Source organism: Muntiacus reevesi, chromosome 12 (genome assembly GCF_963930625.1).
Source record: "Muntiacus reevesi chromosome 12, mMunRee1.1, whole genome shotgun sequence".
NCBI lineage: Eukaryota > Metazoa > Chordata > Mammalia > Artiodactyla > Cervidae > Muntiacus > Muntiacus reevesi.
In genome coordinates, this window is record NC_089260.1 from 69,686,813 (window position 1) to 69,699,410 (window position 12,598).

The 12,598-nt window shown below is 48.7% G+C and overlaps 2 protein-coding genes across 4 annotated transcripts in view; one reads left to right on the top strand and one right to left on the bottom strand.

Moving 5' to 3' along the window:
* The window catches only part of TG (thyroglobulin), a 234,211-nt gene that overhangs the window by 133,997 nt on the left and 87,616 nt on the right, over window positions 1-12,598 (top strand). The window lies entirely within an intron of this gene.
* Window positions 4,385-12,598, bottom strand: part of SLA (Src like adaptor) — a 36,468-nt gene continuing 28,254 nt past the window's right edge. For 2 of the 3 annotated variants that reach the window (XM_065902862.1, XM_065902860.1), the window contains 3 exons: window positions 11,532-11,663; window positions 7,339-7,471; window positions 4,385-6,458 (listed from right to left, as the gene is read on the bottom strand). In XM_065902862.1, coding sequence (XP_065758934.1) covers window positions 6,242-6,458; window positions 7,339-7,471; window positions 11,532-11,663 — 482 coding nt within the window. In that variant the 3' untranslated portion in view covers window positions 4,385-6,241. The remainder of the gene's footprint in view (window positions 6,459-7,338; window positions 7,472-11,531; window positions 11,664-12,598) is intronic. The other variant, XM_065902861.1, reaches the window with a different exon arrangement.

A 12,598-nucleotide genomic window follows, 5' to 3' on the forward strand; every position in this document is an offset into this window, starting at 1 on the left:
GGAGGAAAAGAAAGCAATGAGGAAACTGTTAAGTGACACAGAGGAAAGAGCAATGGAGAACCGTCAGGGCCAGTGTCAGGGACCACCTGGTGATTCTAAGGCCATCAAACCACACGCAGCTCTGTCCAGGCTTCCTGGGATCCAAACCCATGACTATGAGGAGGGTAGAGAAGTGTCAGTGCAGAGGGCACAGTTGAGGCCGGATGGGCATCGTCTCCGCCCTGAAAGGGAGCAGTGCCTCCTGCCGCTTTATCTCTCTCCTGCAGCCACGGAGCCGTCTGGTGTTCATTGAGAAATCTGTGCTCTATTCAGCCTCTTCCAGGTGGTTTCCTCTGCCCGAAATGCTTTTCTCCCATCGTTCTCTTTCCTGACCTCCTCGTCTTTCAGGGACTCCTTCCAGACTTTCCAGCCTCGGATCGGACCCCCTTCCTGAGGCCGCTGCCACCTGTAACTCTCATCCAGCCTTTCTCCCGCTTCCCCACCAGTGCAGAATTACTCTTCCTGCCACGTGTGTCTCTCCCACAGACTGTCAACTCCAGGCCAGCAGTGCCTGGCTCTCCACAGAGCCCGGGGCACCCAACGCTGCTGTGTTCTGGTTGATGCTCCGTGATTAACATACAGCCAGTGGAGGAGCTAGCTCGTGAACCTGGGTAGTGGGATGGTGGTGTATGTCCTGGGACCCACAAGCCGGTCCTCTTCCCTTCCTCCCACCTCTTTCTTGTGTTTCTTGTCCTTCACTTCGGGTGGTCTTCAGTCTGTCCCTCTATAGGGGGTCCATCTGAGTGGCAAGAGACCTGAGCACAAACATCTTGCAGTTTCTGGTACTGAAAGCAGACCTTCCTGACTGTGAGTTATTCCCAAAGGGATTCCCCCCAGGGCCCTCTCAGAAACCAGACACTCAAGGGGACCCAGAGGACACCAAAAATACCTTTCAGTAGGCCCAGAAGGCAGAATTTTCCTTTTAAAAGTTCTGGAGGGTTTAGATGTTTGGGGAATTTCAAAAACGAATCTGTTTTAACAAATGGTAGTGTATTTAAAAATAAACCCTCCTTCTGTTTTAGTCACTTAGAGACAGCTTTTACAACTGTTCCCCACAGTCTTTGGGATGCATGTGAAATTATTTGGAACTGAGAGAACTAAAATACTTCAATATATTAGCAGTTCCTTCAACGTGCTCTCTACCAACAGATGTTTGGGGGAATGAAAGTGAGGTGATGATATATTCTTGGATAAAACCTTCAGTCTTTCTGCAAATCTTGGGCCAGAACTATTGAAATTTGAACGAGACAGACTCCTGTGATAATTAATAGCTTATATGTATTTGTTTAGCATGTGTGGGGCCATAAATCCGTTTCAATGCATGATCTCATAGGTTCCTGACATTGATTTGCAAGGGACATTTATTTTGTTTCTAATCTAGACATGAGAAAGCCAAGGCTCAGAGATGTTTAGTGATCTGCTAAAGAACACACAGTCAAGAAGGCACTGCATTAGGGGCTGGAACCTGTGAAGTCAAATCCTGTGTTCTTCTACACTGTGAGAATGTTTCTCCAGGAGCCTGGGATGCTTTCAGGGTCTCAATGTGTCAGAGAAAAAGCCTAGAATCAGACAAGCTTGCATTAAGATGCTGGCCTTGGGTGAAACCTTTTACTTACCTGCTTCATGGATAAAATGGGTGCGATTAATTCTGTCTCCCAAGGATTCAAGTAGTCATGATATAAGGTTTGTAAATTGTCCTGCACCCTGTGGGAACTTAAGAAAACCAGTTCCCCATATCCCATGCCAAGCAAAGGCAATTCCAAACAAAAGCAGATCAGGAGGTGAAAGGTTTCACCTGCCCTCATGGGAGGTTGAAGAAGGAAGGGGAGGCCGTGTTGCAAGCCTGAATTCTGTGGCCAGTTTTAAGAGAAGGTAGAAGAGGTCATGTCCTCTACTCTATGATTTACAGGACTTAGAAGAAATTTCCATGGCTTTCCTACAACATTGCCCCAATTCTGCATTCCTCAGAATGAGCTCCAGGCCCCAGGAATTGGCCTCAAACTCAATTTTCCTTTCTCCTTTCTCACACAAACCCGCAGTCCAGGCTCACCAGCTCCGCCGTCATTCCTAGAAAATGCCATGACTTCCTCTAGATCTTTTCCATGCTGGTCTGTGGTCAGCACGTCCTGTTTTCCACCTGGAAACTCACTCTATCTAAGAGGGCTCAGCTGAATGGTGCCTCTAAGCCTTTCTCCATCTCTAAAACAGAAAGACTCTCACTGCGGTGAAGAGACTTCTGCTTGGTAAATTTTAGGAATTCTGATTTGTTTTACTTGCTTGTTATGTTTTCTAGCACAGCTTACTCCATTTCTACTAGGACTGTAGGCTTGATTGGGTACAAAAATCTTAGTATGGCCTTAACACTTAGCTCAGCTCCTGGTTCAAAGAGGGCATCAAAGACCATGCTGAGTCCCTTAAACCATCTGGGGGCAGTGCGAGGGAGATGCTAGTTTGGGTCCAGAACACTGTTTTCTCCTGTTTTCACACGCACCTTAGTAGAAGCGCTTGCCTACCCTGCTGCTTCTCTTAGTCAAAATTGGCCTGGCTATTCATGGGCTTTGATGCTTCTGTATATATGTTGGAATACGTTTTAACATTGTTATTGTTCAGTCACTAAGTTGCATCTGACTCTTTGCGACCCCATGGACTGTAGCCTGCCAGACTCCTCTGTCCATGGGATTTCCCAGGCAAGAATACCGGAGTGGATTGTCATTTCCTTCTCCAGGGGATCTTCCCATCCCAGGGATTGAACCCAGGTCTCCTGCACTGGCAGGCAGATTCTTTACCACTGTTCTACCCAGGAAGCCAGAATAAGTTCACTGATTTTTAAAAATATTCCTGATGGCAATTGGACAGTAGTTTCACATACTTTTCCAAATCATTCTGGCAAAACATCTGTTTTTAGGATATTAGTTCTTATATCAGCTTAACCCTATAACCAGGCCCATAGTATTTTTGTCTCCTTATCTTTTCATAGAGTTTTGAACTTTTCTCCATAAAAGTTTTACAAACTTGTTGTGAGGCAAGACCCTTCCTAAGTGGTTTCGTGTTTTCTATTTTACTCTCCAGTTGGTAAACAAGGGTGTAGGGAACTAAGTTGGTTTTGCATTTGCTAAGCTTTCTTATCATCTCTATACTTTGTCTGCTGGGTCCATTGGATTTTTATAAAGTTATCTCACTATCTGCAAATCAGGTTTATTTCTATGCGTGAGTGTGTGTGCTCAGTTGTTCAGTCATGTCTGACTCTGTGCAACTCCATGGACTGTAACCTCGCAGGTACCTCTGTCCATGGGATTTTCCAGGCAAGAATACTGGAGTGGGTTGCCATTTCCTATTCTAGTGGATCTTCCCGACCCAGGGATAGAACTCAAGTCTCCTACATTGGCAGGTGCATTCTCTACCACTGAGCCACCTGGGAAGCCCCTTTATTTCTATGCACTTTGGAGCAAATGCTCAACTGCTTTAACAAGGAGACCCATCATGAAAGCAGCTTAAATAACAAGTGAGTTTCTTTTTTCTCTTTCCCATAACATTTTCCCAGGTGGGGAGTCCAGATATCTCATGATTTCTTGGGGGCCACGTTCCTTCTATGTGTTTCTCTGTCATCCTAGGGTCTTGCTGTCATCTGAAGGGCTGGGCCTGGGTTGCCAGGAACTTCAGGCAGAAGGGAGGGGACGCAAGGAGAGGAGAGCTTCCCTGCGGAGTTAGGTTGGGAAGGACACCGCCTGCCCCTGCTTGCAAGGTCCTCTTCTGGTTTCACTGCAATGGTCGCAGCCCCTAGAACAGCATTTGGTATCTAGTAGGTGTCCAAAAACATATCTGTGGAAGGAATTCTTGGAAGAACAAATTGCAGAGCTATCACAAGTAATATGCAAGAGTGTCTAGGTGAGACCAAACTTTCCTAACAATCGCTAAGAAGTTGTTGTCTCCTGGATCTTGGATGTCCCCAGCCCCAAGTCGGATGAGAGCCTCAAAAGTCATCAAGCCCTGTTTTCTTATGACTGCATCTCCAGGAGACGCCGACACACCAGCCAGTGTGGGCTCCTCTTGTGTTCCCTGGTCTCCTCTCACTCCAGCTGCAAGTTTCTTTAAAAATTCTTAACCCACAGAGCCTCAGAACTAACCACCCACCCGCCTCACCCAGGAACCTCTCCCCAGCATGCCAAGTAAATATTTTTTCATGTGGGCCACTTATAAAGTCTTTGTTGAGTTTGTTAAAACACTGTTTCTATTTTATGTTATGGCCTGAGGCTTGTGGGGCCTTAGCCCCTTGACCAGGGATCGCATCCCCCCCACTACACTGGAAGGCGAAGTCTTGACCATTGGACTGCCAGGGGAGTTCCCGGGAATTAAATATTTATTAGGCTTATTTTAATCAGGAATAAATACATGATTTAGCAAAATGTAATGCTTCCCATTTAAAACCTGCCCCCCCACACCGAGTCCTCCCCAAATGTCCCAACCATGTCGTTGGTCACAACGGAAAACAGTAGAGAAGACGCAGCACACACATCTGCCGTTGGCGAGGGGGGAGTTGGCGCCCCCAGAGCTCCATTCATTTCCCATACATCGGCCAGCCCTTTAGAAACAGCCTGTGGGGAGTGTTGAGGAAACCGCAAACGTCCTCTTGGATAAACACGCTGGAATCCGATGACACAGAAGACCGTGTAAACGCCTGTGCACACACCGCCAGGGCAGTGATGCCAGATGGCTGGAATGTGTGTGCTGAACAGACAGCCTTTTCCCATCAGCAACACCCCTCCTCTCCCGGAACCCTTTGCAACGGCGGGGAAACAGGTCCTAGAGGCAACTGCAGCCCCTTCCTAACAGGATCCGGAGAGAATTGCTTCTCCTTCTCCAGAAATTTGTGGTGTTTTCTCTCTCATCTCTTAAAATTCTGTTTGACAGAATTAAGCCACTCTGGTTCCCCTCTTTTCTGGAGCTTAGCATTTTTATTCATGTGCCTGACAGACTCTTTTTAGAAGAAGATACTGGATGGATGATTTCTTTAGAACTTACCAAATTCCTTTTTTTTTTTTTTTTCCCAAAAAATCCAACCATTCTCACATATCCAGTCCAGCCAACCCTTCCATTACTTAAGGATCCAGCTGAGACATGAATTCCTGGGTCACCCAGTCCCAGGAGGACATGGCAACCCACTCCAGTATTCTTGCCTGGAGAATCCCATGGATAGAGGAGCCTGGCGGGCTACAGTCCACAGGGTCACAAAGAGTCGGACACGATTAAAGTGACTTAGGACAGCATAGCACTTCCACAATATTTGTCTATAACAAATATTTACTTCCTGTCTATGCTGCTGGGCCTGATACCTCATACCTACACAGGTCTCAACACGGTGCCTCTTCTGGTAATCACGAATGAATACCGGATGCATGAATAGAGGCAGGAACCTCAGCATCCCAGAGAAGCCCTTTCTGTGCCGTGAGCCATGGCTGGCGACGTCGCGAAATCTCGCTCAGTTCCAGGCCTGCCCTGGTGCTTTCCCCATGGGCAGCCACCCCCTCTCCCATTTCTCCCGGTCTCTGCATAAGTTGGGAAGTCACCTGACTTCTACACATATAGTTTTGGAGCTAGAAGCCCAAAGGGATCTTCCGACTGGGGGCTTAGAAGGAAGGTTAGCGTTTAGTGCCACTGAGCTCCCTTAGAAAGAGAGGAGCTGCAGCCCAGAGGTCTCTTTACAGATGGGTTTCAAAAGTTCAGTGCAAGGGATCGATTTGCAAACCCAGATTGTCTGCCAGGCTGTAGCTTCTGGCTCATTTTCTTCTCAGGCTTTTCTCATTCAGAAGTTTTCTCTAGTGGCCTCAGAGGGAGCCCAGCTGCGCGGTGTGCTGGAGAGGGTACTGGTGCACTTTCTTGTGAGCGAGCATCTTTGTCTTTTGCACAGACATAGCGTGCACATACACACACACACACACACACACACACACACACGGCTCTTCCAACCCCCTCACACGAAGATGCCAGGAGTCAACATTTTGCAGTGTGCCTGATCAGACACCAGGGAGGGGTCCCCTTTGTCATGATATGGATGCAGAAGACAAGAGTTCAGTTCTTCACGTGGCTTCTCTTGGCTTCTGGAAGACATGAGTTTCCCCAGGGACCACGTGCCTCTATGCAGAATGGCAGGTGACAGTCATAACCTCTGTTATTTTGGGCAAACACTGTGGTGTCCGTTCTCCAGTTAATCTTCAAAGTATGGTGGTGACGAGAAGAAAGAGCTCTTCCTTTTGCTCCCACTGTACATCAGAGACACGCTTTTCTTCTTCCGGTCGAAGGAGGCGCTGTCATCTCCCGTCAGGGACAAGTACGAGGCGATGCTTTCCCGAAGGCCGTAACTGAAAAGGGACTCATCCACACCGACTGGGTTCTCTGCCCCCTCCGGGTCCTCTTGCTGTCTGCTAGTGGGCAGATAGTGGACAGAGAAAGGGGCAAAGCAGAGGGGTGGAGTGGGATGGAGGACAAGAGAATAAGAAAAGGGAGAAAAACAAATGAAGAAGAGCCTGGTTAATATGTATTGAACTTGTTCTAATTCTGCTTCTTCCATCTGTGGCTGTGTAATTTTGGAGAAATCACTTGACCTCTCTGAGCCACTGTTTCCTTGGATGGCTAAAACTTTCAGCTGTACATTTTAATGAATCTTTCTTCATGATAATTTACAAGGAACGACTGTTTTATTTCCTAGGCAATTCTGATCACTGATTTTCTTTGAATTTACCAGTGGGATGTCTGGATCGTTATTTAATTAATAAGGTAACCCACCAGTTCCCATTTACAGATACCCCTTAAATGCAATAGCTGACAATCAGAACAAATAAGGGAAGATTTTTTTTTTCCCCTTAAAGAATGAAGTCGTCTTAGGATTTTGCTGGCGGGTTTAAGCTTCACAATTGAGTTTGCAACAAGATTAAATTTACACAAGACTGATCTGTGTGTTGCCCTCTAGGATACTGACAATTAGAAAAATGCAAGGAGGTATCATTCGGCTAGAAAATATTCAGCTGATGCTGAAGGAGGGCTGAACGAATGTGCAGAACTGGGGGTACTCAGGCTGTAGCGGGGAGTTGCTAGGGCCACGCCACCCAGGGCGTGGGAGCTGAGATAGGTTGGTCTCCCAGGGACATCGGGATTCCCAGGGTCTGCACCTGCGCAGAGCAGGGGGGTAGCAAGGCTGGTGGTAAGAGGCCACAGTTTTCATGTGCTGGGCTCACGTGCTGGTTTGGGGCTTATACATGCATGGAGGACACACACACACACACACACACACACACACACACACACCTGACCGCCCTTCTCCAGTCAAAGTTCTTCTGGCGCAGGGTGACGGGTGAGTCGGAGGCCCTCATTGCTGGGGCTGCCGCCGTCTGAGTGAGGCAGGGGGTGGTCAGCACACAGCAGAGGCCGTCGGCCACCTCTGAGGAGAAAGTGGAGAACCGGTCAGCGGCTCTGAGATGCCCCGGCCAGTGTGTGCTGCGGGGCCCTGGATGTTCACGAGGGGAAACTGAGGCTGAGACTTGCCATGGGCTGAGAACCATGTGTGCAGCTGCTGAGGACATCTCAACGTGCCCTGAGCGCACACTGCGCTTAGCTTGACACGAAGCAAGGGTAGACTTTAGGACCCAGGATCCGCAAGACTTGGGGTAGAGTCTCAGCTCTGCCCAGATAGCGTATCACCGGGACCCTCTCTGAACCTGAATCCTCTACTGTTGGATGAGAGGACGGAGCTGACACGTGAGAACAGCTGGCAGAGTGCCCGTGTGAGGGAGACCCCACGCCCAGGGATTTCCCACCAAGGTGCAGGGCCATCAGCTTTGGGGGCAGCCTCCTGTGTGCTGGGGGGCTATGTGCACTGCTGCGTCCCCCACGGCACACAGAACCAGGGTCCATATAGCATGGGTGGGGCTGATGCCTCTGGAGGAAGGAAGAGAGATAAAGGAAATAAGGGAAGAAGACAGGAAAGGAGAGAGAGGAAGAGAAGAGAAAGGGAAGAAAGAGGTAGAGAGGGAGGGAGGGGAAGAAGCAAAGACAGACCAAAAAGGACGAACGACACAGAAATAGGAGGAGAAAAGCAGAAAGATAAAAAGCAAAATCGAGAAGAAAATTGACGAAGACAAAAAAGAAACTTCTCTCTTCTCTACCCTAGATACTCAAGCCAAAAAAGGATGAAAATTAAATAAATCCTTTCCTTTTATCCTCCTTTAATAGCTCCTAGTTGAGCTTCCAGGGCCCCCCATCTCTCTAGGAGCTTTAAGATAGAGCCTCCATCTCCTCAAAGTCTTCCCCTAGCCCATGTCATCGTGAGACAGGCTCGAGCCTGCAGTGCTTGGATGTTTTCACAGATGCAGGAGATTCTCTGGGGCCCTACTGAGGATGGAGAGCCCAGTGGGCCTCTTGTCCTGCGGAAGATGAAGTGCCTGCCTGGATGCAGCCAGCCTGGCTTCGAGACTGCCCGTCGCCAGGGTTTAGGAAGCACAGCACCCCTCTGCTGGGCTCTGTCTCCATCACAGTGATGGAGCTCTTGGGGTGTCCTAGCCAAAGAAGAAAAGGGAATTGTAGCTGAAGAATCAAGTCAGAGAGTGGCTGTCAGTAATGCTTCGTGTCCGTGTGACTTTCACCGTGGGGACACAGATGTCCACCCACGCTGGCTCGCTCTGAGGAATGTGAGATTGGACCCTGAGGTTACAGGGAGCTTAACTGGATGTGAACCTGAAATAATTACCTGTCAGGGGCTGGAAATTGAAACGACCTCCCAGGTTAGGAGGCGAAGGACACCAAGTCAGACACAAAGATGAAAGAAACGAGCGGTGGTAGAGAGCACCTTCCTTAGCAAGGTTAATTCTTAGGGTGAGACATACATTTTGGCAAAGAAGAGAACCGGCACTTCTGAGCGTGTAGCCTCAGGCCCATGCTGAGTGAGCCTGGCAGCTGTCAGCTCAGGGAGCCCTGAGCTGCTCTGGCTGTTGGTACTGTATACCCGTTCGGGGAATGAAGAAGTCAAAGACCCTGGGGTCAAGTTATGAGCTTGAGGTCACAGCCAGTCACAGGCATGATTTTTGTTTTTTTTTTTTTTTTTGTGGTCCTAACGATAATCCTGTAAGAAGCATTTTAATCCCCATTTTATAGATGCAGAAACTGAGGCGCCAAAATTATTGGTTCAGATGGTAAAGAATTTGCCTACAATTCAGCAGACCCAGATTCTATCCTTGGGTCACAAAGATCCTCTGGAGAAGGGAATGGCCACCCACTCCAGTATCCTTGCCTGGAGAATCCCATAGACAGAGGAGCTTGGCGGGCTACAGCCTACGGGGTTGCAAAGAGTTGGACATGACTGAACAATTGACACTTTCACTTTCACTTCATAGATACAGAAACTGAGGCTCCAAAATTATTAAATTCAATACTAGCAAATTTGAATAATAATATAATTGAATAATTATTAAGTTATTAAATAATTTGCCCTAAGGCACTGGGATAATAAATACAACTAACTCATAAAACAAGTCTGTTCACACCCCTGAGCCGCAATGCTTTCTCAGATTCTGCACCTTTAGGAAGAACCTGGTGGGTTGTAAACTGGCCACGTTATTCCCACCATGGGGTCCTGAAGGTACCAGAAGCCTTGCAGGGCCACAGACCCTTTTCAGTCACTCGCAGAGAGGACTGCTGACTTTGACCCCTGTGCTGGTACAGTGACCGGGGCCCGTTTTTGGGAGGTGCGCTTCTGTGCTGCCATGCGATCCTTGGGTGTTCACGGCAGGGAAGCCTCGTGGACCTCCTGCTCTGTAAACATCTCTGCTGGGCCAGCATCCTTTTCATGTTTGCTTTTGTCTATGCAAAACTTATGGTCTCCACACCTCTCAGATGATTCTTATTAAAAGCCAAATACCACGACCAACTTCTACTCGTGATCAGTAAAAGCTGACTGCTTCCAGGACTCCCTTCCTCTTTCATTTTTAGCTAAGCTGCTAGGTGTTCAGGTGTCATGGGAGTAATATTTGCTCTATCATTTATTTGGAACCCACCATGTGCCAAGCTCAGATAGACACGTTGCGTGAGCTGTCATGTTCAAGAATCGTGGCAACCACCTGTAGGCGGGCTGCTGTCATCCACCTTCCATGAACAGCAAAGTGGACTTCACGAGGTGGAGGTCTTCACCCAGGAACTCAGAGAGCCCAGAGCCACGTCTGGGTGTGGGTCTCCCGAGTGACCCTTCCTGACCTGCACTGCTCACAGGCCAGGTGTGATAACCCAGCCCCGTGGATGCCTCTTTTCACCTTGAAAGGCCCTTCAAGATCACACATCCTAAAGAATCTAGGGCTTAGGTTCAGACGTCCGGAACGTGGAAGGGGAAGATGCTTGTGCAGTGAAAGCAGCTTCTGTCTTCCTTTCTCTCACGTGGCAGAAGCGGGGAGGAGGGCACCCTCCCGGTCAGGGAACAGCGGCTCATGCAGTGACAGGAGCCCACGTTTATGTCCCGGGTGCTCTCATCTGCACTTTCCCCGCGCTACCTCGGTGAACTCTCACCGTGTCTTCAAGGTAGGAACACTTAGCATCTGCGTGACATGGAGAATGGACTCAAAGGTGAACCGCCAGCCCAAGGTTGCCCACATCTGGGATCTGAACACAAGATGGTTTCAGAGCCAGCTTTTAGAAATGGAGCCACTTTTTATATATATATATATCATTTCTCCCTTTTCCATAGGGTGAAACTCTTAACTCCTGACCTCCTGACCTGGCGTTCAGGTCAGTCTAATTCACAGTTCCTCTTCCGACTCTATGCACTACACCCATAACCTCCATTGACTTGGAGGGTGCTCCAGTCAGCATGGAACGCTGGGACCTGTCTCCTGGGCCCAGGAAGGACATTCAGATGAATGAAGTATAATCCCTGGTCTCTAAGAACTTGTTGAGAAGCACAGACCAGTAGACACTTAACTAGGTCACCAGGCGGAACGCCCAGAATTCTAGGCAGAAAAACACCTGGCACGCAGGGGAGCCGAGAAAAAACAGGCCATTCATCTTCTACCTCCAAGGGCTTCGTCAAGGAGGGGGCTTCCTGTGGGCCTTGAAGGTCGATGAGGACTTTGACATGCAGAAAGGGGGAAAGGAAGGGCATTTCAGAGCAAAGCCCCAGAGGCCCAAGTGTACGACCCACTTAAGGAAGTGCAGACCATCTGTGGTTTTGACTGTAGGGGTGTCCTGATTCATTTCACTTACAGGCAGAGGGAGGGTGAAGTCGAGGTTGGTTGCGTTTTACTTGCTTAGTATTCACATTCAGTCTGTTTTAGCCTGAAATTTGCAGTCTGAATTACTGAGAAAAGAGCATATGAAGAAGGCAGGATGGACAAGAGAGCAAATAAATCACCAGGCAGGTCTAGGGGAGCAGCCTGGACTGAGGGCCCAGAGTTGGAGCAGGGGGTAGGCAGTGAGCCAAGAGGGATGTCACGTGTTGGTCTTGATGGAGTGATTCTTACCAGAATAGTGATTCACCAGGTCCTCCAAGCACTGGAAGGTGAGCCTCGGGGAAATATAATACCAGTTGTTTGGCAGACGGAAGATTCGGTAATGCTTCACCTGCCGGTGTCTCACCGAGAGCGAATAAAAACCTGCAGGGAGTGGAGGACAGGTCATCACCCCAGGGCCACCAGCTAAGGAGCCTACCACTGTGGAGGTGGAGAGACCTCCTCAGCCTTATGATACGACCGTGTTACCCAGACACATGCTCTTGTGTTTTGAGCAACAACTGCTCGCACCTCATCTGTTTGGATGTAGCTCACTCTTTGGAATCTCTAGGAACATGGTATTTGAGCAGTCCAGTTGCATTAACTGTATCTCAATGCTCTTTTCTTTTCAAAAATATTCGTGTATTTATTTTATCTGGCTGCACTGAGTCTCAGTTGTGGCTCATGGGATCTTGATCTTTGATACAGCATGCAGGATCTATTTTTTTTTTAAGTTGCAGCATGCAAACTCTAAGTTTTGGTATGTGGGATCTAGTTCCCTGAGTAGGGATTGAACCCCGCCCATTGGGAGCATGGAGTCTTAGCCCCTGGACCACCAGGGATAGTACCTGCAGTGCAGATTTCCAAACACAGAGGCTAAATCTTTGCTTCGTTAGTTACCATTTGGGAGGTTTCCACATCCTTTTGTGGGCTCTGGTGTGCTGTGCTTAGTCGCTTAGTCGTGTCCGACTCTTGGCGACCCCATGGACTGTAGCCCGCCAGGCTCCTCTGTCCATGGGATTCTCCAGGCAAGAATACTGGAGTGGGTTGCCATGCCCTCCTCCAGGGAATCTTCCCAACCCAGAGGTCAAACCCAGGTCTCTTGCATTGTAGGCGAGTTCTTTACCGTCTGAGCCACCGGGGTCTTTAGACTAAATGAAATGACCAACATTGGGTTGTAATCTGTACGTCCTGATTCTGCGGTCATTCTTGAGTCTTTCTTGAGTTCACACTCTGAGATATTTGTGCTCTCGTTTTCCTCTCTGACCCACCAATGCTGCCCCATCACGCAGCTGAAGGGGCTTTACAGTTGTGGCCCC